The 26,551-nt window shown below is 38.0% G+C and overlaps 1 protein-coding gene across 5 annotated transcripts in view; it reads right to left on the bottom strand.

Moving 5' to 3' along the window:
• UTRN (utrophin) overlaps positions 1–26,551 on the bottom strand; it is a 481,942-nt gene that overhangs the window by 371,351 nt on the left and 84,040 nt on the right. For 4 of the 5 annotated variants that reach the window (XM_047859243.1, XM_047859241.1, XM_047859244.1 and 1 more), the window contains exons 5-17: positions 26,201–26,293; positions 23,634–23,806; positions 20,672–20,787; positions 19,613–19,773; positions 14,993–15,196; positions 13,887–14,068; positions 13,030–13,180; positions 11,743–11,862; positions 8,830–8,931; positions 5,534–5,641; positions 5,072–5,251; positions 4,069–4,238; positions 190–313 (exon numbers count right to left, since the gene is read on the bottom strand). In XM_047859243.1, coding sequence (XP_047715199.1) covers positions 190–313; positions 4,069–4,238; positions 5,072–5,251; positions 5,534–5,641; positions 8,830–8,931; positions 11,743–11,862; positions 13,030–13,180; positions 13,887–14,068; positions 14,993–15,196; positions 19,613–19,773; positions 20,672–20,787; positions 23,634–23,806; positions 26,201–26,293 — 1,884 coding nt within the window. Of the gene's footprint in view, positions 1–189; positions 314–4,068; positions 4,239–5,071; positions 5,252–5,533; positions 5,642–8,829; positions 8,932–11,742; positions 11,863–13,029; positions 13,181–13,886; positions 14,069–14,992; positions 15,197–19,612; positions 19,774–20,671; positions 20,788–23,633; positions 23,807–26,200; positions 26,294–26,551 lie in introns of those variants that run through there. The other variant, XM_047859245.1, reaches the window with a different exon arrangement.

The raw sequence follows: 26,551 nt of genomic DNA, 5'->3' as shown, positions 1-26,551 counted from the left end.
CCTCCGCACAGGGGTCTGAATGCCAGCCAGCTTGATGGATTGAAAATTTACTACAACGTCCTAAAAGCTACCTTATGGCTACATTTATTTTACAGGAAGCCTCTGGATCCCATCACACTTTTATGTCAACAGCAAATCTAACCTGATGTAATATTTTATTCACTAGGATGTTTTTGTTTAATGTTTTACCTTCAACTTCTTTTTCACTTCTGAAGTCTCTTGCATCTTCTTATACCCTTTTATCTCTGCGGCCTGAATGGCAGTCTTTGATTTCAAAATGCAGCTCAACAGCTCAGCACTTACAGCGTCAAACCTGATTTAAGATTCAGATGTTACTATTGGTCATTCCTATCCTTCTATAGTTTCACTTGGCTCAAGACAGAGCAATCAAAAGACCCCTCAGGCATGTGTTTTAAATACTCCTCAAAAAAAAAAGAAACAAAGGCAACACAGACACCTAGTAACCATACAAAATAAAACCACACACTTATAATTAAAAGTTTGAAAAGAGAAATAATAGTGTAAAGTTAATAAATATTTTTTAAATAATTAATGTTTAAGCTTTGTAAAAAATACCTAGATTTTTACAAACTCCTGTAGATGATGAAAACAGATTTGATTAGAAAATAACAGAAAGAAAAAAAAAGATACAGATATTCTTAAAGTTAATGCCTTCTTTCATTTAACGTAATTATTGAGCCCAGTATATGCCAGGTGCTGGACTGGGCTCTTGCTATGAAGATAAATCAGACGCAATCCCAGCCCTCACAGAGCTTCCAGTCTGGGAGAGGCAATGGAAAGTAGCAGGCAATCACCAGAGAACTTGCCAGATGCTGATTCCAGGAATTCACAGTTATGGCTCCTAATTTAGTCAGGGGAGGTGGTTGGGGGGGGGGGGGGTGGATGCCTTCCTGGAGCACAACAGCAATACTGTGCCTAGTAAATGTTTTCATTGCAAAGGGAGAACAAAGAAAGGGAGGACCACACTGTGCAAACAGCAAGTGATTAGGCGTGACTGGAAAAGTGAGTACTAGGCAGGGAAGGACAAGGGCAGACAACCACACCCACCTGCAGGGTAGATTAAGGAGTCTGGGCTAACCAAAGGGCAAGGGAGAGCCCGTGAAGGGTTGAAAGCACAGGACTGACATGACTGGATTTACCTTCCAGTGTCCACTGAGGAGAAAGAAGAAAGGGTGGCAAGACCAGAGAAAAACAGGCTGCGGTAGCACCCTGAGCCAGAACTGAGATGTGATGGTGGGAAAGAAAAAGAGTGGACAAAGCTGAAGAGGCCTGTGGGAACCACAGCAAGGAAAAATGAGAGGAGAAACAGTCACTGACTGTCAGCCATGTACCTGGCCCTTTTCAAAGTGTTCTGTGCGTCTTACTAAGTGATCCTCACCACAACCCTCAGACACCTATACTATTATTATCCCTTTTAATGATGAAGAAATTGAGGAGGTTTTAAACAACTGCCCCAGGGCCACAAAGCTACAGCTGATAGAGCTCTGGTTCAAACCAGATAGTCTGTCCTCCTCACCAGCGCTCTACCCACAGAGCTTCTCAAAAGAACTTCTGGGTATTTTTAGGTACTTTAGGGTAAGCACGGGTTGTCTGTTTCTTCTTGGGAAACAGCTTAAAGTGTTTCTGGCGAGTTGTGAATATTTGGTTTTTCATCAAGATCAATTTTCCCTGTAACGTGTAAAGGGATTTTGTGACACTGTAGATAAATAACCAATGGTTGAGGTGTCCCTCAAACAGTGGTACTTTCATTCCGTCATCTTAACAGCAGGCTTCTATTTAATCTTTCAGAGAAGAGGAACACCATCCCCAAATCACACATATAAAAGGACCTTGGGGACTTAGACCATTTCTGCCTTTAATATAAATAAGGGTGATGTGAACGCCACAAGGTAGCAATGGTTTCAGGCCATGTCAACAGAGATCTAGATTATAGGAAATGACCACCCCTCCAGACCTTGAGCAGGCTAAACCAGCCAGCCACCAGCAGCACCAAGAAAAAAGAAGAGGAAATAAACTGCCATTTCTGAAGCATGTATTATAAACGATACTAAGCTCCTATCTGCTCAGAGAGCCCATTTTAAGACAAGCGAACAGTGGTTTCTACAGCAGACTGAAGGTATTAAAGGGTCTGGAAACCCTGTCACACTAGGAATGGATTGAAGATCCTCTACACCGAAGGCCAGCAGAAATGAGAATATGAAACTCCCTGCAATACTAAGGAGGTTCCATACTGAAGGCTGGTGCCGCTCTATGGCACCCCAGGCAGCAGAACTAGCAAATACAGGGAGACATGGAGGGGGCGGACTTGGGCTGGGCATAAAAATAACCTTTCTAACAATGAGATCTCACTGCCTATCATAATGAACCGGATGTACACAAGCTTCTCTGTGTCCAGGAGTTAACTGAAGGGATTTCTGCACCAATCAAACCACGGACTGGAAGCCTATGGTCCTCACAGCTGGCTGCTCAACTAACAGACATTCCCCTCCCCACACTTTTCTCTGCTGTCCAAGTCCCCCAGAATGCAATGACAGGAGAGCAAAATGGCCAGACGGTCTCAACCTCCCATGCACCCATGGCAGGGAAGTGACTGAATCCTGGCCACTGAGACCGCGGGGGACGTTAGCTGATGTCTTCCAGGCAAGGTCTTTCTCCCCGATTTAAAAAAAGAAAAAAAGATAAATAAGGAAAAACTGGCCTTCCCGCATATAAATCGGGTTATACAAGGATGTTATGCCCAGTACTACAGCAGAATCTTGGGACCAGAGAGGACAAGCCTGATGGTGAAAGCCCTGCTTCTGGACTTCTTGTGAGATAATCAATGACCTCATTGTTTGGGTCACTTTTGGTATAGTATTCTGTTTCCCGCAGCAGAATGCACTCCACACAACACGACCATGTTTAAGATTTTATAGTAATGCACCCTTAGTCTTTTATAACCTTTCTTCCTTCCAAATGCACAAAGCCAGCACGGGAGAGGCACAGTGCCAGATCTACCTGGCAGAAACTAGACACTCAGGAAACAAAAGATCTATGGCACTATTAGCATCAGAAGCATCTTCCTCCTGTGCTGCCCCAGCTCCAGAAGCAAAGGTTTCACAGCTGCTGCCTGCACCTTGGAGGTACTCTGGCTCCACAGGGAGATGCTGGTAAGAGGCAGAGAAACACAGCCTTATTACCAAAATGAAAATCATCCGGTAAAACTGGAATCCCACTTCATCTACGGAAGCTATACTGGGGAAACCATATCATTTTTATTCTGGCCCAAAATAATTGCCCATTTACCCAAGCACTCGGATCCTCCTATAAAAGGGAGAGAATAAAAGGGCTGATAGAAGGATCAGCTGCTATAGGGTATCTGAGGTACATTACCCGGCTGTCACACAGCGCAGCTTAGCAGAGTATCTGACATTAGTAAATGCTTGCTACATATTAGCTGCGATTAGTCCTTTTCTAAAATTCCTGAGTTTCCTTTGAATCAGTAAGACAAACAAACAAAAAAAAGTATGTCAAAGATGGATCCTTAAGGCAAACATAAAGAATTTGTTAATGAATCTGACAAAGGAATTAACAAAAAAAGAAAGGAAATGTGAAAAAAGAATGAGGGGGGAAAGGAAGAAAAAGGGGACGACAAAGGAATGACTTCCCTGAATGAAGTATTGCTGAATGTGAAGAGGAAGGAGTGGCATAAAGAATAAGGAGATCTATCTAAAGCAAACCTGCCAGGGTTCTCAGAGTGTGGTGAAAGAAAGAATAAATGCAGAATCATGGACAGTCAGATCCTCCCTAGGTAGATGATGGAAAGGAAGAAGGAAGGGTTCTGTCACACGGTTTTCCAGACTAAACACAGGATAAATAAAATCACCAGAGACCATTTAGACGCTTAGCCAGTGGGAAGGAGAACATTGGAAGGCTGGGGGGCAGTGAGTGGTTTAGCAGTTGAATTTCCATCACAATAATTACATCTAAATTTGCATATGATTAGTAATTAGTACAAATACATTATGTGCGGTACTGTGTTTAGAAAATGTCTCTATCTGTTCTCACTTTTTCTTAGCTTCCAAATCCACAGGAATCTGTCTCTTCTTTGGGGGAGGAGGAGGAGGCAGTTCTTGCTTAGACCTTTTTGTAGTTACTTGTTCTCTTACGCGAACAGTCTCCAAAAGATCCTTCTGAGGAATCTGGGACATCCCCAGCTTTGCTACAGCCTGAGTCACCTGAAGTATAAATCAGCCAAATGTTTTAACATTTTGTCACAGCTTTATTGAGATATAATTCACATGCCATAACATTCTCCTTTGAAAATACACAGTTTGAGTGGTTATCAGTATATTCAGTGTTATGCAGCCATCCCCACTCTGTACTTGCAAAAGAGGTTTATTGGCCCCAAAAGAAACCCCGTACCTATTAATAAATAGTCCATCACTCCCCATCCTCCTCTCCCCGAGGCCCTAGCGACTACTAATCTACTTATTATCTCTCTGGATTTGCCTATTTTTGATAGTTCATATAGATAGAATTACAGTGCATTTAATCTTGTGACTGGCTTCTCGTAGTTAGCACAATGTTTTCAAGGTTCATTCATACTGTCAGTATTTCATGCAATGGACAGACCACATTTGTTTATCCATCTACCTACTGATGGAACATTTGGGCTGTTTCACTTTTGCACTGTTATAAATAATACCACTATGAACATCCAAGTACAAACCACAGTTGCATTTTCAATCAATTCACTAATATATTTTTTTAAATTAATAAGATTATTTAAAATTTAAAGATGATTTAATGGATTCGTGTCTAAGTGTTATCAGTTACTAAGAGAAATTACGGGGTATTAGTAAGTTTTTCAACGATCTATTAAAATTGACTTCAGAAAAGGAAAGATTTTTTACATGTCAATTTCTCAATTTTTCAGTAAGCCAGGTATAAGGAACCTACTTTTAGTTTGCAGCTTACCTATTATTACTTTATTTCATAAAAACTAAAACTAACCTGAACATTTAACTTCTATTTCATCATACAACATATAATCCAAAGCAAAAGGTACCTGGTTGGAGGAATCTTCTAGTCTCTGAACCAAAGAATCCCATCTCTGAGTTAGTTCCTCTGAGTCACTGTTGATCTTCTTAGATGCCTTGGGATTATCAAGTAATTGACTCACATCCTGACCAATCTCACTCAGCTGATCCAAGGCCTGACGTTTCATTTCCATGTCTTCTTTCAAAATCTAATATTTCAAATATTTTATTAGATGACTCCCTCTTAAAAGGACTCTATAGTCCTGCTCCACAAGCAGGAAATGTAAACATATATTTTATAGCAAAATTTACTTGCTACACAGTTCACTAATGCTAAAACATAAGATTCCTGGTTCTAGATGATTATATGGCAGCATTCTAGTGTTGGTTAATGACTCATAATCTGTATTCACTAAATTGTATGAACCATTGATAGAAACAATAAAATATCACAGGCTTACAAGACAGATGCTGACATTGACACCACTTACAGCCAGTCGTCGAATGCTGACACTTAGTTCCTTTTGGTCTTTGAAGTTGCTCGTCTGGACTTTATTTAAAGCCTCTTCTTTTTCAGTTAGCCAAGCTTTCAACAAGCACTACATGTAATAACAAAAGTTAGAAATATATTTGGAGAATCATTTGGTCATTCAATTCAATCAAGTTCCCAAATCTCTAACGTTTATGCTGGTAGAGGCTTCACTCTTACTTAGGGTAGGAAGGACTTCAAACACCCAAGCTCAAGGTATGAATGGCCTAATATCATTCTTTAAGATATTATCCTTCTCAGATTTGCAACAGATCAAGCTGACATTAGCCCCACACATGGGTAATTAAACTAATTCTCAGGGACGTATGTGGAACTAAAAGGCTAAATCCAACTATGCAAATCTCCAAAAGAATCACAGTATAACTCTCCAGAAGCAGGAAGACTCCTGGAATTGTCCTTTCCCAGCCCTTCATTTTAAGAAGGAAAGAGAGATAAGTCATTATGTGTCCAAGATCACTTGGCTAGTTAACAAGGGAATCAAATCAAAGACCCACACCCTAAAACTAATGGTTTTTCCATAGCATCATTCAAGAAAACCATACTAATGTTCCAGGTTCAACAGCAATTGTGATTAAAAGAGAAAGTTTAGCCATAGTCCAAAGCCAACATATAGATATTTAAATCTCATTGGCCAACATGCAGAAGATATTTAGTAATATACATAGATAAACTTGAAAGAGGGGCAGAAAACCACATGGTTGCATTGAGATAATTCTTCGCAAAGTGTAATATCTATTGCAGAAGCTCTTTTCTATATAGTTGAGAGGGAAAAGTCTTGGTTCTGTGTCAGCAGTGGGATCAATTCATTCTCTAACTGCTTTATTTATCAGTTTATGTAACAACTATTCCCTGCCTCTATATTCCACCAAAAAAAAAAAAAGATGAAGATTAAGAAATTAAGTGGCAAATACAGATCCTGTCTTCAATATAGAAGAGATAAAATATGCACATAAACTATGACAAAAGAAAGTGCAGACACCACAAAAGATTATATATATATATATATGAATGATAGCTTATTTTTATTTATAATATATAAATATATATAATATATGTATAATATTTATATTATTAAATATAATATTATATAATGTGTCTGCACTATATTTTAATTTGGTAATTAAATACACACACACACACACAAAATGTCATGGCAATTGCAAAGAAGAAGAGATGGGTTCCAGGTTGGGGAGAGTGGGGGAAGGAGAGGGAGTTAATAGATTACTACATTTCAAAAATGAAACAACTGGTGAGAAGACATTCCACAGCAGATACCACACCTTAAACAACAAAAGACAGGCTAGAAAATAAATGAAATACACTCACTCTTTCAAAAACATGAAAAAAAAAAAAAACACACAAACTATGAGGAATCTACAATCTGCAATGCATTGGGAACAGAACCCTGAAGAAGAACCAGCACTACTCATGTGGCACTGACATCCTAAGAATGGGCTATAAGCTGAGAACTCAGCATCTGAACCTCGGTACACAGAAGGACAGAGGGAAAATCAAAGTCGGAAAGGTAGGTTGGAAGCCCTTACAGAATATCCTACATGCCACACTTGAAATTGGCCTATCCTGAGAAGTTTGGAATTCTCAGATCCCATTTCTAACTACCTTAAAGCCTCTGCAACCAAGTGAATGATAGTCCCTTGAAAGATTTTTTAATTCAGATTAAGTTTATTTGGTCTCATTCCATGCAAAAGCAAATCATGTATATATTAAGAACCATCGTTGGCTCCAATTCTACATCTTAACATGATTCCTCCAACCCTAACGCTAGCAGAAAGCCATTCAAAGGTTAGTTTTAAATCTACAGTAAGACAAGTGGCCAAAATACTAGTCACTCTCTATTTTTAAAATATTTTTAGGGGCGCCTGGGTGGCGCAGTCGGTTAAGCGTCCGACTTCAGCCAGGTCACAATCTCGCGGTCCGTGAGTTCGAGCCCCGCGTCAGGCTCTGGGCTGATGGCTCAGAGCCTGGAGCCTGTTTCCGATTCTGTGTCTCCCTCTCTCTCTGCCCCTCCCCCGTTCATGCTCTGTCTCTCTCTGTCCCAAAAATAAACGTTGAAAAAAATAATAATAAAATAAAATAAAATAAAATATTTTTAATTGCTAAATTAAATTACTTCCAAATTTTAAATTACTCAGTAGTAACACAAAGGTCTTTTCTAATGATCAGTGTCTTCTCCTGTCACTACTGGAGTAAAATATAACTATTCTATGTGACTCCTTTTCCTGAATACGAGAGTCCAAGTAAATGTAAATATTTATAAAGTGAAATGTAAATATTTCAGAAGTCAGAATAAGATCCATCATAGAATTCTTAATAAGAAAATTCTGGCCAAAGATTGGGGGCAGGAGGTAGTGATTAACAATTTACACGGGGACAAATTTTGCAACCTACTTTTTAAGATGTTCTCTCGGCCACCATATTTAGTAAACCACAAAACATCATACACTTGTTTTTATTCCTTGAAAAGAATATAGTTGCTTTTTGTGGATGGAAATGAAATGCATTTAAAAGAATCTAAACGGACACTGAGATGTGGGAATAAAGTATCTGCTTATTTTCGAAAACCACAAATGTTTGACATTTTGGGAGAAAAGTTTTGCTTATTTGTATTCTGTTTTGATTGTTGTTCTTCTGGAAGGATGGAAGGTGGGCCAAGGGCCTGAAAACTTAAAGAGGCAGCTTTGTGCCAAAATTTCATTGGCTGCTGGAATCTGTATTGGAAAAAAAATACTATTAACCCAGTATTAAATGAATGGTTATCGCTAAATGATCTTTTCTTGTTAATTTCAGTAGTTATTCTGGTTGAAATCAAGAAAAATTGTTGTGATTTAAAATTCACAAAGCAGTGAGTGGATTCATTTATTCATTATTTACTGAGCTAAAAATGCTAGGCCTTGTGTTGATACAAGTTCATACACAATACCCAACAGAAATATAAAGAAAAATCATAATCGTGAATGTAGAATGTCTAAATACTAACATTCTAAATAATCAACACATCAAATTAAGTGTTACTACAATAAAGTCATAAGATTTCTATGAATAAGCTACATGATCAGTTATAAAATACATAGAAATCTGATTTTTAAAATAATAAAAATTATTTGTGTATTCGCCTTTCAAAGTAAAGTAAACAAGACAAGTTTATTGTAATGCCATAATTAAAGATAGGTTACTTTTCGCCATCTGTCTTGCCCATTATGGATAACAGTTTCATACCTGTTCTTCCAATAATTCCTGCCACAATATATTGATTTCTTGTAACCTATTCCAACGTTCCTCAGTCCAACGGCACACTGCCGTCCAGCGTTCACCAAGTTTCTAGTAAAGGAAGAAACCATCCTTTGTCAACAGAATCTTAAAAGACAGTTATAATGATCCTTAAAGAAATTCATGCCATCCATTGCTCTTCACTACTGGGTAGCAATTTATGAAAAATATTTTTATAAAAGTTGCTTTAAAATAATACAGACAAATCCTGGAAGTTTGTAGAGGAGAAAAACTAATTTCCATAGAGTTTAACAATTTCACCTTACATAGCTAGAAAGTGGTACAACTAGAACTCTATCTTTTAAATGTTTATTTACTGGGGCACCTGGGTGGCTCAGTCGGTTAAGCATCCAACTTCCACTCAGGTCATGATCTCACGGCTCTTGAGTCCAAGTCCCGTGTCAGGCTCTGTGCTGCCAGCTCAGAGCCTGGAACCTACTTCAGATTCTGTGTCTCCCTCTCTCTCTGACCCTTCCCTGCTCATGCTCTGTCTCTCTCTCTCTCTCAAAAATAAACAAACATGAAAAAATTATTAAAAGATAAAAAATTTAAAAATGTATTTATTTATTTATTTATTTTCGAGAGACAGTGCACACGCACACGTGAGAGAGAGGGAGACAGAGAATCCAAATCAGGCTCCAGGTTCTGAGCTGTCAGCTCAGAGTCCAACACCAAGCTTAAACCCAGGAACCCTGAGATCATGACCTGAGCCAAAGTCAGACGCTTGGACGACTGAGCCACCCAGGTGCCCCTAGAACTCTATCTTTTCAACTTATTTTTTTAAATTTTTTTTTTTAAAGTTTCTCTATTTCTGAGAGAGAGAGAGAGCGTGAGCGGGGAAGGAGCAGAGAGAGGGAGGCACAGAATCCAAAGCAGGCTCCGGGCTCTGAGCTGTCAGCACAAAGCCCGACGCAGGACTCGCACTCCCAAACTGCGAGATCATGACCTGAGCCAAAGTCGGACACTTAACCAACTGAGCAACCCAGGTGCCCCTATCTATTAAACTTTTGACTCCAAAATCCTGCTCTTTCCATATCGCTGCGGTTTTTATACAAGAATTTGACATTTTTACACATATCTTCAAAGTAGAGCATACATATCTACTTTTCGTGCTTCAAATTTTTCAGGCTATAATTATCTTTTCAAAAAATTCATTGCATCAACCACCTTTTATGTGCTAAGAAAATTTTCATATGTAATGCCAAAATTATGAAAAAAAATTTTTAACCTTATAAAACCTGTTTTGAGCTCCTAGAAAATAAAAAAAAATGCTTAATTGATTTGTTCTGTTTATATTACACAAAAATCAGGAACATAATCTTATGAGTATTAATAGTGCTAAATAAGTAAATTTGTTTAAAAATCAATATTCATGAGAACTTTGCCAACAAATTATTTTACCACCATTTTATAATGATTGACAAATGTTACATTTAATTTCTACATTACTTACATATGCAAAGAATTATTTAATTCATATTATACTATTTCAATATTTAATACCACAGTAAGCTTTGTAGGATGCAAAGGGTAGAGAAGTTAGAGCCAAAGACAGGTCTCCAATCTTGGCATGAAAATTCAATGCCTACTTAAATCTCAGTGGCATCACATGACCTTTCTGAATTTCAGTTTCCTCACTGTGAAACAGGCAAAACATGAATGCCTATCTCTCAGGTTACTACAATAACTAAGTAGTACTACACCAGCAGTTCTCAGAACCACTGGCCAACTTTAACTGTTATAAAAGAAAAAGAATTTCATATGATAAGATTATAGTCTGAGAGTGACTGAAAACCATTTGGCGACATCATATTGGGTAATCCAAACATTGTTCAAATAAAATACCAATAACCCTCTTAATAAAGACTTGTAAAGATACACTATAACCTCTGCGCTAAAGCAACAATTTTGTTAGGGGTTCCCAAAATTCTTGTTGAAATTCATCCACTGATGTACCAAAGAAGCAGGAATATTAAATTCTAGATGGCTGAAATTCTCAAATTTCAGTATGCACATAAGTGCAGATCCACAGGCCCCACCCCCAGGGATTTAGGTCTGCATGGAGACCCGGAAACTACATTTCAACAAAGTCCTCAAGCAATTCTGAACAAGAAATCTATAGAGCACTTGTTGAGATTGGTTCCCAAGCTTGTTTCCATTTTGCGGGAGAAGCTGGGGACCACAAGCAGCCCTGCCCATCTACCCCAAGGGCTGAAGGGAAGGAAAGATGCTGAGTACTCTTGTAAACCCACAAGTTGTAGGACCCCAACTCAGACGTACAACTTCAAAGTTAGTCTACTCCCTTTTTTAAAGCTCTTTAATGTTTATTTTTATTTTGAGAGAGAGAGCACAGTAGGGAAAGGGCAGAGAGAGAGGGAGGGAGAGAATCCCAAGCAGGCTCTGCCCCACCGGCATAGAGCCCCACTCGGGGCTCGATCCCATGAGCCACAAGATCATGACCTGAACTGGTATCAAGAATTGGATGCTTAACCAGCTGAGCCACCCGGGCACCCCAAAGGTGAGTCTACTCTTCTAAATGAACAGTGATACAGGACCTGAAGAACAGGGGTGCCATATAAGGGTTTCAGACAGGGGCGCCTGGGTGGCGCAGTCGGTTAAGCGTCCGACTTCAGCCAGGTCACGATCTCGCGGTCTGAGTTCGAGCCCCGCGTCAGGCTCTGGGCTGATGGCTCAGAGCCTGGAGCCTGTTTCCGATTCTGTGTCTCCCTCTCTCTGCCCCACCCCCCTTCATGCTCTGTCTCTCTCTGTCCCAAAAATAAAATAAAAACCTTGAAAAAAAAAAAATTTTAAGGGTTTCAGACAACAGGGTCCTTATGAGTATCCCGTCTCCAGGGTCCATACCTGTAACTGATCTTCGAGAACAGCCGTAGCACTCTCACCACTGTTTTCATCAACAATCACGACCATGTGCGTCAGTGAATTTACCTTCACCTGTTCAGCCTCAAGATCATTTTGCAAACGCTAGAGAAAAGAATTAAGATACACCATCATTTCTACTCTTTTCACATTTACCTATTTAAAATCCACTCAGCTGTCAATAGTAATTAAGGACACTTAATGAGACAGCATGTTTAAATTTTCAATCATTACCCTAAGTGTTCTACTAATGAAACAAGTCCCTTATACATCTTCACATTTCACTATGAACCAAAGCAAGTTGAAAATGCAGTGTCATAACAGATTGCAAATGGGATATCATCACTTTTAGTCCATGTTCTGGCAAAAAAAAAAAAAAAGTAGAATAGATGACTTGAATGAATATACTAGAAATTAAGAACATAGAATTTGTAAGACCAAAAAAAAAAAAAAAAAAACCAAAAAACAAACCTTACATATACAGAGTCAGAGATCATTTTAGTGCAACATAATGTAAGCTGAGAGATAAGTAGGATGCTATTTGACAGTCAGAAGCTATTCAGATGAGGTACCCAAGAAAGTAATTCAGGATATACAGACGCCTTCCATTCTCCTCTTCCATGGGAAGAGTATGTGAGGTCATAAGATGCTTGTATATAGGTAATTTATTTAAACACTACCAATAGTGTTGTCAAATGCCTCTTGAACTGTGTTTAATGTATCCCTGAAGTTTTATTTATCAGTTGTCTAGATATTCCACTGAAAACTAAAAGTTTTCAAACAATTTGCGGAGAAGCTATTTTGCTTCTAAAGTTATCTTCTAACTGTGTGACCAAATTAAATTAACCACCAAATTATGATTCCTCATCTAGTGCCTGATATTCTCCTATACCATAGAAGAAACACAGCTTTCATTAAAGGACAAGGTACAGATAAATCTGAGGGTTTGCTTCTTTACCCACACACTGCATTAATGCCAATACACTAGGGTCTTTAACCACTTACACATCCAAAACAAAAATTCTTGAGAGCCGTGGGAACACTAAGTACTTTCATACTGAAACAATACATCCTTCCATAAAATTGTACCTGCACTTTCATCCCTCGCTTGGAAAAGCCCCCACGAGCTCCACCCTATCAATACGGAATAATTGAGAACACTGAAGAAGTGTCCCATCCCTGCACTAATGATAGAAGCCATCAGCCCCTAGCATGCTAAGTGCTGCCTTTTCATATTTGATACGGTCTAAAAGAAATAGGAACCAGATTTACTTTATGATCTTCTAGCAGCTTTTGTAGGGATTTTAAATCATCATCCAGGGGGCAGGTTTCCATCTTCTGAATGCGTTCCTCCGTGAGTGTCAACCAGGCGGAGAGCTGCTGCAGCTGTTTCTTCTGCAATTCCATCAGCACATCGTGCAGCCTGTCCGGGGACAAACACACGTCATCCCCACTCCTTTTTCCCTTTGCAAAGGCAAACACATGCTCCAGGCACCAAAGAAATGGGGCAAGGGAATGCAGTCTTGTCTAACCATTTAAAGTAGCAGTTAGTCTTTCAATATAGAAACAAGAAAAAAAAAAAACTTTTACTTTCTTCCTAAATGGAGTCCATTAAGTATGGTCAAAGAATGCAAATAACAGCACCCTCTATTCATATCAGAATCATTGTTTCTTCAATCAGGAATTCCTGCTTATTAAATAGGTGGAAATTGCGATGGAATGCCGCTTGCTCCCTAATACACAATACATGAAATAAAATGAACCATGGGAAAAACACTGCCTTAAAAACTGTTACAAGATGGAATTGTCGATAAATACTACATAGTCCAGTCTTCGTCTCCAGTTAAAAATTAGCCGATTTTAATATTGCAAAGAGATAACTATCCACACGAAATGTCTTCTCCTTTTTTGCTAATTTCTGTATTCCAACTTCTGCCTTCTCATTTGGTGAACATATCAAAGAGGAAACAAAGATCGCACACAATTCCAGCAACATTACAAAATGAAAAGTGCAAATTTTACAAGGCAAGTTCTGAATATCTTCTCTTCACAGACACTCAGGCTTTTACTAAGCTAAACCACGCAATGCAGTCAATGGAATAGAGTGTTAATATCTTCGCTTCACTCACCGGGACTGTCTGTCCATACTATCCACCCTAAGTGCCTCCCATCTAGCATTCAGCAAGCCCATTTGTTCCTGAATCTCATATTCCTCTTCATCTGACAGAGTTCCTTGTGTTATCAGCTGGTTTCCTGCCTGCAGGACATTCCCCACACTGCTCTGGTGTGCTGTCAGCTCCATCATAAAATCCTAGAAAGGTACATCATTATGATTTGTGAGCTGCTCATTGAAGAAAAAAAATCTTAATAAGTTGTTAATGCCTAATATTAACGCTTCAGGAAAAGAAGTCTCCATGTAGAGTATAAATAAAGTAGACTTTGATCCGATTGTTTAAGCTCTGAAGGTGGAAAATACGCAGCTGGCCTCAGTAAAAAGGGGAACAGATCAAAGAGGACAATGTTACATCTGATAATACCAGCTATTTTTAAATAACTGTTGATTATGCTACTGATTGTGAACATGGAATTATGAGAAAACAGAATAAATAAAACACAATGCTCACCCAAGAGGAACTGCTCAAGGAATATTACCATTTCTATTATTGTCAAATCAAAATAGCAAATAAAAACCTGCCAATTAATATACCCACCCAAAAACCTACTTAATCAAAAAGAAATCTCCATGTAATCAAATCATTACCCTACAAGACAACATATATCCTCAAAATAATAGGAAATTTTCATTATATGAAAATTACACAGGAATGGATATGACATTTGCTTCATCATCCAATCAATAAAAATAATCACTTTCTAGGGAACACTCAAAACCTAAAGATCTGGTGCATTGATTAGCCATATGCTGTTTTAACTATTACAACAGAACTATAGCTTCAGAAACAAGCAGTCCTACACACTAACTGTTGTCGGTGGCTCCACAGAACACACAAGTCATGATAAGAATACGATCTGAAATCTACTTCCAAGGCACAGGTAATCACCCAGGCCAATTTTATAACAGAGCCTTATTTAACTATCACAAGTCCTGAACTATATCATGACCATTCTGTGGAGCAGAATTCAGTAGGCAACAAACATCAGGGTAGAGCCCCTGAGTAAGGCACAGGCACCACCACGGTAGATGTATTGTGCTCCTCAGCTACAGATTATTTACTTCATGGGTAGCAAACTGGCGTTTGACTTCTTCCACATCGTCGGAAATATCATCCTGCTCCTGGAAAGTATCCTCAGCAGAAAGCAACCAGGTCAGCACTTCCTCCAGGGCTATCTGATAGCTGTCCAGACCCATATCCACCTCGGTGACAGTGCTGGGGGTTTCAGCTCGGGGACTCTCGTGCTCTTCCTCCGGCGCTGAGCTCTAGAAAAACAAACCCAAGAAATACCCACAAGCATCATGAAGGTGTTCAACAAAGACACACTGTTATGGAGAACCTTAAGGGAGGAGCCACCATGACTCAGGCATTCATCCAGTTTTCAGGAGCTGGGCAAGCAAAGCCATGAATCAGGCAGGAAGCATTTATTAAGGATGCTAGGAAGACAAGGGGTACAAAAGTGCAATACACTCATGGATTCTATATTCACGGAGATTCAAATATAGTTGGAGAGAGATAAATAACCCACATGAATCACTTCTGAACAAAAATAAAATGGCTATTAGCAGAGTTATAAATTCCATGGATGCAACAAGGGATGCTATTTGAGTTCAACAAGGGCTAAAATAGGAAAATTTTACAGAGAATTTGGAACATTTGGGGCCTTCAAGGATGGATATAATTTAAAGAAAAATAGAAATTGGAACTCTACTTTGACCCTCAGTTTTACTGAATTGCATTTAGCATTGCATTTTAGACAATGAAATACAGCCACACATGTAGGCTGTTGTACCGATGGTATTTTTTGAGGCAGTTGCCCTCAAGTTTACTTGCTGGCCTTTTTTTAAGGACCCGTGGAATAAATTCATCTTAAGTTCTTCCTAAGCAATGGAGTATTTTCTCATACACTTTAGAATCTTAGAACCAAATCAACTATCTCACTCATTGTTCCCGTTCAGAGCAAAACTTCATTAAAATTTGTGTACAGCCTTCCTCCACTTAATTACCTCTCATCCATAATTTATACATGTTTCAAACACAAAAATATAGAGAGAACAATATATGAAATGCTCACATATTTAGCACTTACAGTTTCTCAACAATCCGGTTCACTCCAATTTGGTTTTGGTCCCCACTACTCACCTGAAAAAGCTTTTGTCAATGTCACCAATTACCTTCCCATTGACAAATCCACTTTTCTAGCATCATCTTTAGACTGACCATGTAATTAACCAACAAACTAGAACACTTTTGATAATAATGGTGGTAGGATGACACAAATAAACCAGAACTATTCCAAGCAAACCCAGAGATCTAGTCACCCAATGTTGCTTAAGCTCTCAGTAACATCTGACATGGCTGACCACCCCCCACTATTTTCATACTCTCCTCTCCCTGCTTCGGTAACACCACATTGGCATTCTTCCTGGTTAAATAATATTTGTCAACCTCTAAGTAACAAATCTCCTCAAAATTAAGTCTTGGGCCCCTTTTTCTTTTCTGTCTACTTCGCCTCAGTGGTCTCATCCATTTCCATTGGAATGGCACTTAATTCCTCCAGCGAAAAATCTAGGGAGCCCACCTTCACTTCTCTCTGACTTTTGCCTCCCACATTTAATGTGTAAGCAATCCCTACCTTCAAAATCTATCTCAAATCCATCAAGACCCTTCCATCTCCACAAAAACTGATGTCATTCTTCAGAGCTACAACTGCCCGCTAACCACTGCCTCCCACACTCCCACCTCTACAATCCACTTCGCACACAGCAGCAGGACTATCTTTGGAAAACATAATCACATCATAAGACTTCGCTGCTTAAAATCTTTCACAGCTTTCCCAATGCTCTTAGGAAACATTATAAAATTCCTAACAGTTTACAAAAATATTGTGGCAGCAAGAAACAGTGGGGGGGTGGGGTGCGTGTGGGTGTGTGTGTGTAGGGTTTCAATAGGTTTCAATAGGTTAATCAGGGAAGACTTCTCTGAAAAAGTCCCATCGAAACAGAAAAGACGGGGAGCTTGCCATGCAAATAGTAGGTAGATGGATGAGCATTTCATAGACGGGAACCCACATGCACAAAATCTTTGGGAAGGAAAGGGAAATGTCCACCAGGACCACAGGGCGGTGGCCTGAGATGAATTACAGAGGTAGTCTGGGTCTTGTAAACTATAAGAGAAGATGAGGCCTTTGATCAGCATGAAGGCTGCAACGGAAAAAAAACACACACCAAAAACATTCTGGTGGAAGAATCAAACGGACCCCGTAAACCATTTGCAGGAGTTAAAAAGATGAATCAGGGAGCACACAGATGAAACACTGGGTAATTAAGACACAGATGGTGCCAAAAACAGAGAAGGGAAAATGAGGTAAGTTCTGGACCTAAAATCCTGAAACTGTGGAGACAAAATAACCCTGGAGATCAAGTGACTACCAAACTTCTATACTCCAATGCAGACACCTGAGAACAAGGACAGTTAGTGACCAGCCAACAGTCACTTAGATAGGCACTAGTATTCATGAGGGGTGAGGTGGAAGGCATTATTTAACTGCAAATGTTCAGAAGGTATTAAGTGAAACATGAGAGGAGACTTTCAACTGAAAGTTTGATTTATAGAGAAATGCGAATATTTTTTGCTGACCACCTAATGGCTCTACAGCATATGTTTTGTAGGAAGAGCCAGAAAGGAAGACTGGCTCTCAGTGTTCACTGGAAAGTAGCGGGTGGCAAACTCCGTCAAAGGGTAGATGATTAAAACTTGAGCACATTTTATTTCTTCAGTTAACTTATTTCAGCCTCTAAGGCACTAATGAAAGCATGAAAATGAAGAGGTTAGGGTTAATACACTGGCTCTTAATCAAAAAGCAAATGGCTTCTGCAATTCTTATCATGTAATCCTGAGCACTAAAGAGAAATGATTATTTTATCCACACATCATGAAAGGCAAACGAAACTTTCTTGCTTTTTAAGAAAGTATGGCCTTAACTACGCAAAGTAAAATATCCCATCTTTGTAACAAGAGGGACTCCGATCCCATCAAGAAGTGATTTTAAAACCAAAAGGCAACCTCAGAAGATTATCTGAGCCACTCAGCAGGGTGCATCATTAATGAAGGATAATAGCTATGCTACTAGAGACAAATGCTTCTCAGCATTTTTTTCAGTCAATTATAAAACATTAGGGCTTTTCCTCAATATCATTTGATTTTCAAAACTAATAAAGAGTCCTGGGTTCAGAACTGGACACATCTCTTGCCCTCTTTCCCTCAATAAGTTATTTTCTTTTTTTGTAAATCATGATGTATTCCAAAATGGAGAAAATAAAAGGATTGGTACCTACTACCCAAAGAAAATCTGAAATAATAAGTAAGCTCCCCAAGCTTTAGAGAATAAAAAAAAAAAGTGTTATGCTGATTGCAAGACCAATGTCATTATATGAGAATTAACTAACTTTTGGGGGGGGGGGCGGGGGCGGGTAGAGAGAGGGAGTAAGTGGGAGAGGGGCAGAAGGACAGAGAGTGAGAGAGAATCCCAAGCAGGCTCCAGGTTCAGTGTGGATACAGGGCTCAATCCCACGACCCTGGTATCATGACCTGAGCCAAAATCAAGAGTCAGGCACTCAACCGACTGAGCCACCCAGGTGGCCCCATTTTTAAAAAAGGAACTTGTTGAATGAGTGAATGGCAATGCCAAAACAAATTTATAAGTTATAATGATGATAGGTGCTGCTTACTGAGTGCCTCTTAATATTACTGTAGGCACTCTGAATTACCTTTATGAAGTAGGGTGGTTTTATCCAGATTTTGCAGATAAAACTGTGGTTGAAAAGGTAAGTAAGAAACCCAAAACAAACAGTAACAGAGATGAACTTTGAGCTTCAAATCCCATGCTTTCTCTCTAAAATGTATTTCTTATTCTGAAATCCACGTGTATCCCTTGGTTTCTGGGCTGCTAACATTTTGGACCAAATGACTTTTTAAGGTTTCATCCAACTGTTAAAATTCTCATTTTATGAATTAAAAGAACTGGTTAGACTAAAGCAGAGTAAGAAAACACAGATTGATTTAAGGCAGGAAAATGCAGGAAGAAAAATTCATAACTTTATATCTCTCCCCAAAAATACATCTATACCCCTGATGAATAAAACCATTTTAAGCCCTTTAATGAAAAACTCACCTAGTAGCCTATTGTCAACTACTCTTCCTAAATGAAAGAGGAACTAAAGCTTATGTTTTGATAGCCCTTGTGAAAATATAATGATAAAAATCTTTTCTTCAGTGGCCAAAAAAAAAAATAATTAGTACTTAGAGCAAAACTAGGCTAATAGGAGAAAAGCCAACTTCAGCACATGACAACAAAGATAAAATGAATACATGATGGGAAAATGTAGGTTCTTAAGCATATCATGCAGCTGCATGCTCCCAGCCCTAGACTCTACCTCCAGCCTTATTGTGTGAAATGTGTGTTCCTTCTCAATAAAATCAGTTGAGCTACAGCTCTCCATTGCATACATATGACATATGAAAGCATGCTAATTGAAAAACTGAACTTCTTGTGCCTATGTAAGCTGAGAAGCCAAGATGTTCTCCATCAAGAAAAAAAAACCCCTGAAAGTATTTTTATCTAGTATGTAAGAGAAAACAAATATGGCAAGTCAAACTTTTTATTAAAAATTGACCTGTACCCGTATACTAATTTCTCCTTCTTCGCATTCTTTCTTATATTTCCTTGGGAGTGTCTCTACTTCACGGATGGCATCTATTGTGACTTGCTGAGGAAGCACCTCAAACAAAGATGTTAAATACATAATTATGGATTTCTTGTCAGGAAGCTGAACAGCAACATCTAAAAGGGGAAGAAAATAAGAACCAGCTTAAATTAGATGTCCAAAATATGTGAATTGCTCAATATTAGATATAAAATAACCACCCTTGGTACCCATAAACAATACTAGTACATAATGCTTGCAATACCACAGCTCAGTAAATTTCTATGTCATATAATAATATATGAGACAAAGGCAAAGACGATTATGTATTTTGCTCAATATCCCACTTCTTAAAAGTCTCCCCTAAAAGCTTCCCAAAAATGTTCAAAGATAAACTACAATTTAAGATGACACAGAATTTATTGGGGTGCCTAGGTGGCTCAGTTGGTTAAGTGACCAACTTCAGCTCAGGTCATGATCTCACAGTTCGTGAGTTCAAGCCCCTGTTGGGCTCTCTGTGCTGACAGCTCAGGGCCTGGAGCCTGCTTCGGATTCTGTGTCTCCCTCTCTCTCTGTCCCTCCCCTGCGCATGATCTGACTCTCTCTCTCAAAAATAAAAATACTCTTAAAAATAAATAAAAACAAAAAGATGACACAGACTTTATTTATAATATGAAAATAAGTCTAGAACTTTACAATATTTGTAACTAAAGTTTTCACATTATATGCAAGATCATATAAAAATGTATCATTAAATAAGTCAAATACTAAATTGTTTCCCTAATAATTATATTTTCCTAAATCTTTAAATCTTATGCTGCTAGTATCAAGTAACTAATCTCCAATGATATAATTACATTTCCTCCCAACTCATCCTACAAATTAAGTATAACAGTACTAATAACTTGTCTGCAGTGAAATGGCTTGCACCCTATTTCAAAAGAAAAAATACACCACAATTCTCATTATTCTTTCCAAAAAGAAAAAAATTTTAAAAAGGCAAAATCAAGGTTGAAATTAAACAGTGAACAATACCTTCAGGATCTAACAGCTTTTCAATTCCCAAATAAGTTTGAGCCTTGCTGAAGGCATGTTCAAGTCTCTCAATTGGGGACATTTTGACAACTCTATCCCAGTTGAAGAGATCAGGTCTGAAATTACCATGCAAATAAAACTGAGTAAAGATGAAATATATGGACATTGCTGTAACCTAATATATAGTCATTGTTATAATCTAATGCACTTCAGGTTTAGACTATTTCACTGTCAGTTTAAATTAAGAAATTTATGTTTTAGGGCATCTGGGTGGCTCAGTCGGTGAAGCATCTGACTTTAGCTCAGTTCATGATCTCGCAGTTCATGAGTTTGAGCCCCACATCCCCACTGTAAATGTGGAGCCTGCTTGGGATTCTTTCTCTCTGCCTCTCGCCCCTCCCCTACTTGCACATGTGTGTGCATTCTCTCTCTCTCTTAAAATAAACATTAAAATAAAAATAAATTTATCTTTTATATCTCAAAGACTTGTCATATTACTTTTTAAAGTAATTTACAATACAAAACAATAGGTAAAAGAGTCTAAATTTTTTGTATCAGTCAAATATGCTGAATAAAACTTATGAAGTAACCACTGAAAGATTAGAAATGGTATATGATATTTCCCAAATAGTAAAAGAAAAAAAGGTAAGAGTAATTTATCAATACAAGACAGCAAAGAAAAAATATACATAAAAGGTAAAAGAAATGAAAAGCTTAAAACAAGAGGTAAAAATGAACCTAAACACATCAATTATTACAATAAATGTTAATGGACTAAATTGTCCAATTCAAAGACCAAGATTAGCAGAATAGAAAATCCAGCTCTGATCAGCTCATGGGATACTCCTACAACTAGGCCCTGAGAGAACTTTTCACCATCCATCTTCCTCCATACTATCATTGTCTAATATTTCCTTTCTATCTTGATTTTCTTTTAATCCCACAAATTGGACATTGTTATTGCTCTGTCTTACCCAAAAGTTGATCATTTTCTTTATCTTTCTTTCTCTATCTTTTCTTACATCTTAGACCCACTTAATTTCTGGGACTTGCCTCCCCTACTCTCAGACCCAGTTCCTTCTCTGACTTCATCTCCTATTTCTCCTCCTACTCATGCCCCTGCACCCACTGACTTCCTGCATGCCAGGTACCTCCTCCCCTCTTGCCCAATATGTTTCTCTTCAGTGCATTTACCATTTCTATATGCTATACAACTTACATTTTCATTTAATTGTCTTCCCCCCCTCTATTTGAACAGAAATTCCAAGAGGACTGAGATTTTTGCCTGTCTTGTTCTCTGCTACACATGCTGTATGTAGTACATAAAAGGCACTCCATATATACTTGCTGAATCAATTAAATAATAGTTGGGTAAAAGTTTGGGCTAAAATTCTAGTTACTTGATAACATTTCTAAACCAACTAGGAACAGAGTCCAACCCTCTTAAACTAATAAAGGAGAAGTATAGGGTCTATAGACACTTGGGTGTAGGAGTTTGTTAACTAGATAAAAAGTATACTTAAAAAAAAAGCTACAGTAAATATTAGTCTTGCGGTAAAACATTGAAACCACACCCTTCACTATGTAGAAAAAAACATTCTGTTCTCTATCACTAATTCAAATCAATATTGTATTGAAGGACAAGGCATAAATGAGGAGGTAAGAGAAAATAAGAGAAGAAACTATTATGATTCAGGGACAGTCTAAAAAAAAATATATACCAGGGCACCTGGGTGGCTCAGTCAGTTAAGCGGCTGACTTTGGCTCAGGTCATGATCTCAAGGTTTATGAGTTCAAGCCCCACATTGGGCTCTGTGCTGACAGCTCAGAGCCTGGAGCCTGCTTCAGATTGTGTATCTCCCTCTCTCTCTGCTTCTCCCCCACTCATGCTCTGTCTCTCAAAAAATGATTAAACATTAAAAAAAACTTTTTAAAAAACTGAAGAAACATTTTTGTAAGACTTGTAAACATTTTGGTAAAATTTGTGAAAGTTTAACAAGTTTCCAGATCTAAGATTTAGAAAAGTCAATTACATTTTTTATATATCAGCAAAAAACCTACATGAAACAGGACCTGAAACATTAAATAATTTACAATAGCAATAAAACATATAATAAATTTTGCCTCTCACATTTAAATCCTTGATGCATCTGGAATTTTCTTTTGGGTATAGGGAGGTAAAGATCCAATACACTTATTTCCATATGGGTAACCAATTATCCCATACTATTAATCTGCAACATTAGCTCAGGTGTATGGCAGGATGAAGCTATTTCTGAGTTTTTTATCCTGTTAGGCTGAACTATATGAAACTGCCATTCTTATATGTCAAAACAGTCAAATGTTGGCAATTTCACATGGCTCAGCCTATTATTATATTCGTGTACTTATTTATAGACTATATATATAGTCTTAATAAATATAGCTTCATAACTACTTTTATTTCTGTTTCGGAAGTACTTCGGCCTGGTTCTTCTTCGGGAATATACTGGCTCTTCTTGCCCCTTTGGTCTTTTATATAATTACAAGTTTCATACACACACACACACACACACACACACACACACACACACACAAAATCAGTTATCTATATTTAATTGAAATTGCATTGGATTTATAGAGTTTCCCTTTTGGTATGAGAATGAAAACATAACACAATTCAGTATATATATTACTGGTTAGTGCTGAGTGAGTGGGACTGAACTATGTGAATTATTTTACATTTTTTAAACGTGTAAATATGTAGAAGAAACCACGGACATTGCACTGTGGCATTTAAGTCCTATGGAAATAAAGACTCCATGGGTATTTTCTTCCATAATGTTTCTTTTCTTCATGTTTAAACGTGTGAAGAGAGGAGAGCAGTGATTGTGGGCAAAGGGCTTTAGGGAGGAATAGTAAGAGAGAGACAGAGAGGAGATACAAATTTGTAAGGCCCACATCTTGTCAGGTCATATCTCACTTATGTCGGTGGAGCACGGCATTAAAGGCGAGGCCATCTGTCCAGCTGGTGGTGAAATTGAGGACGTTGACCTGGCTGTATGGCCGTGTGGACTGGCGCACCCAGCTCAGTAGGATCTTCTCACTGTTTGTCTGCTGCAGGTCTGACATGACATCTTTCATGACATCTTTCACCTGTTCAAAACAAACAAACAAACAAAAACATGCCTGCCTATAACTCAAAATAGTTGCTGGAATCAACTCCTTGAGTAAGGAATATTATATTAATTAATCATTATGGATCAGGTAATTGGTATTCATTTTATCTCAAAATTTTCCTTTAAACGCTGAAAAGATAAATATGTTTTTAACAGTAATTATTTTATGGTACTAGGATTTACAGGTGATTTTTACCTCACCATCATACACTATGGTATTTTCTGTATCTTAGCAACACTTCTATTAGGTTTGGTCACAGTGAACATTACTTTCATAGCCACAAAGTAATTTTGCATACTATACACTTAACAAACACCTTTTAATAAGAAGAAAACAATTTTATCTTCTACAAAAATGAGAAAGGAAGAACTTTTGATGAACTATGAAATCAAAGAATGAAGTACATTTGATGATGGTAAAAACCATTATAATCTAGAATTGATATTTTAGATTATTCTAAAGTAACACACATAAGAAAGAGCTCAAAGAATGGTGTGCACATAAGAAAAGGACACAAGAGCCAACTTAAGGAGGCGTGCAAAATAAATAAAGATAGTGAAAGATTAGTAACCTATCAAGTAAAACTTCATGAGTCTACACTGGTCTATAAACGAATGGATGGATGAATAAATACATAAACAAGTGGCAAGGGGAAGCTCTTCCACACAAGCAGAAAGACAACTAATAAATAAATTTGAAAATTCAGAACATTTGAACATGTGAAACTGGAAAATCACTGTTTGCCAAGCATCACAATGATAACTGATCAGGTAAGAGCTACGAATGGATCTTGAAACTCATGGAAAAAAGTTTGGTAAGTAGCTGAATATTTACACAGCCTCAAAGTATATCCCCACAGAATACTTTTTAATAATAAAGCACAGTCACATTACAGGGGAGACACCTTAACCCAAACAGTGAAAGTTCACACTGCCAGAAAAAAAAAAAAAAAACTAATCGAAAGCACTTGTTTCCTGATAGGGTATGCTAAGAACTCAACATCACTTCTGTGGCATTCTGTACCCAAAAAATGAATAACCTGAATCTGTTCATGAGAAAATACCAGCCAAACCCACATGGAGGGATACTCTACAAGATAACCGTCCGGTACTTTTCAGAAAGGTCAATATCATGAAATACAAAGAAAGACTCAAAAACTACTCCAGATAAAAGAGGACTAAGGAGATGTGAGAAATACATGTAATGCATGATCTTGTTTTGGTTTTTATCTTTTATAAAGGATATTATTGGGGCAATTGACAAAATCTCCAAAGGATGTGTAGATTACAAAATTGTATTGTTTTGATATTATTTTCCTGATTTAATAATTACATATTATTTTTAGCATATATTGTAATTATGCTTAACGATGCCAGTATTATATTGTATATAGCACATTTTATAATATGATATTAACATTATATTCTAGTTATGTAAGAGAATTCCTTACTTTTAGGAAAAAGGTTTGTTTTTACAAATACACAAGTTTTGGGGCGCCTGGGTGGCGCAGTCGTTTGAGCATCCTACTTCAGCCAGGTCACGATCTCGTGGTCCGGGAGTTCGAGCCCTGCGTCGGGCTCTGGGCTGATGGCTCAGAGCCTGGAGCCTGTTTCCGATTCTGTGTCTCCCTCTCTCTCTGCCCCTCCCCCGTTCATGCTCTGTCTCTCTCTGTCCCAAAAATAAATAAACGTTGAAAAAAAAAATTTTTTTAAAAAACAAATACACAAGTTTTTAGCCAAGGAGGAAAAGAGAGACAGAACAAACTGTCAGCATTTGAGGGATGCGAATGAAAGGTATCCAGGAATTCTTTAAGCTACTTTTGCAACTTTTTTATAAATCTGAAATTATGTCAACTTTTTAAATTTAATATTTAAGGAAAGATACTTTTTTTTCTATGCCAGGAAAATAGAGCTGTTTGTCAGACTCTTTCATTCCAAATTACTAGGAGTTGAATTGTGTCTCCCCACTGCCCAAATTCTTGAAGTCCTAACCCCCACTACCTGGTAATGAGAATATATTTGGAAATAGGGTCTCTAAAGGGATGATTAAGGTAAAATAGGATCTTAAGGGTGGGCTGTAACCCAAACTGACTGGAAGAACAGATCAGGACAAGACACACACAAAGAGGGAATACCATGAGGACACAGGAAGAGTGCAGTGATCCACAAGCCAAAGAAGGACGCCTCGAAAGAAACCTACCACGCTAACACATTGATCTCAAACTTCTAGCCTCCAGAACTGTGAGAAAGTAAATTTCTGGTGTTGAGGCCACACAGTTTGGGGTGCTCTGTGATGGCGGCCTTAAGCAACTAACACACACAAATGATACATTTTCAATTTCTATTAAAAAGTGATTGAAAATTGCCCCACCTGCCAGTGCAAAATGATGCTCCAAAGCAACCCCAAAGTCAGTTTGTGATTTCCATCCACAATGTCAGTTCCTCCTATATTCACTAAATCCACCTATTAAAATAAAAAATAATAATACTAATAACTTTTAGGACAATTCTGCCACAGAAACCAAGATTTTTGTTTTAGCACCTTTGGACAGCAATATAAGTGAATGATAAGAGAAATTTCACTTTAGAGAATCAGGTAAACCTAAATCTCAAAAACGTATTATTTATACAACAGATCAACCAAGTAATCAAAAAAAGCGTGACTGTCCCCTCGCTCGCAGAAAAGGTACTTGTCGTAAGAAAAATGTTTCCAAAAATCAGT

The sequence above is a fragment of the Prionailurus viverrinus genome, chromosome B2, assembly GCF_022837055.1.
Source record: "Prionailurus viverrinus isolate Anna chromosome B2, UM_Priviv_1.0, whole genome shotgun sequence".
In the NCBI taxonomy this organism is placed as follows: domain Eukaryota; kingdom Metazoa; phylum Chordata; class Mammalia; order Carnivora; family Felidae; genus Prionailurus; species Prionailurus viverrinus.
Note: the sequence above shows the minus strand (reverse complement) of the source record. Positions and strands in the feature narration are given on the sequence as shown.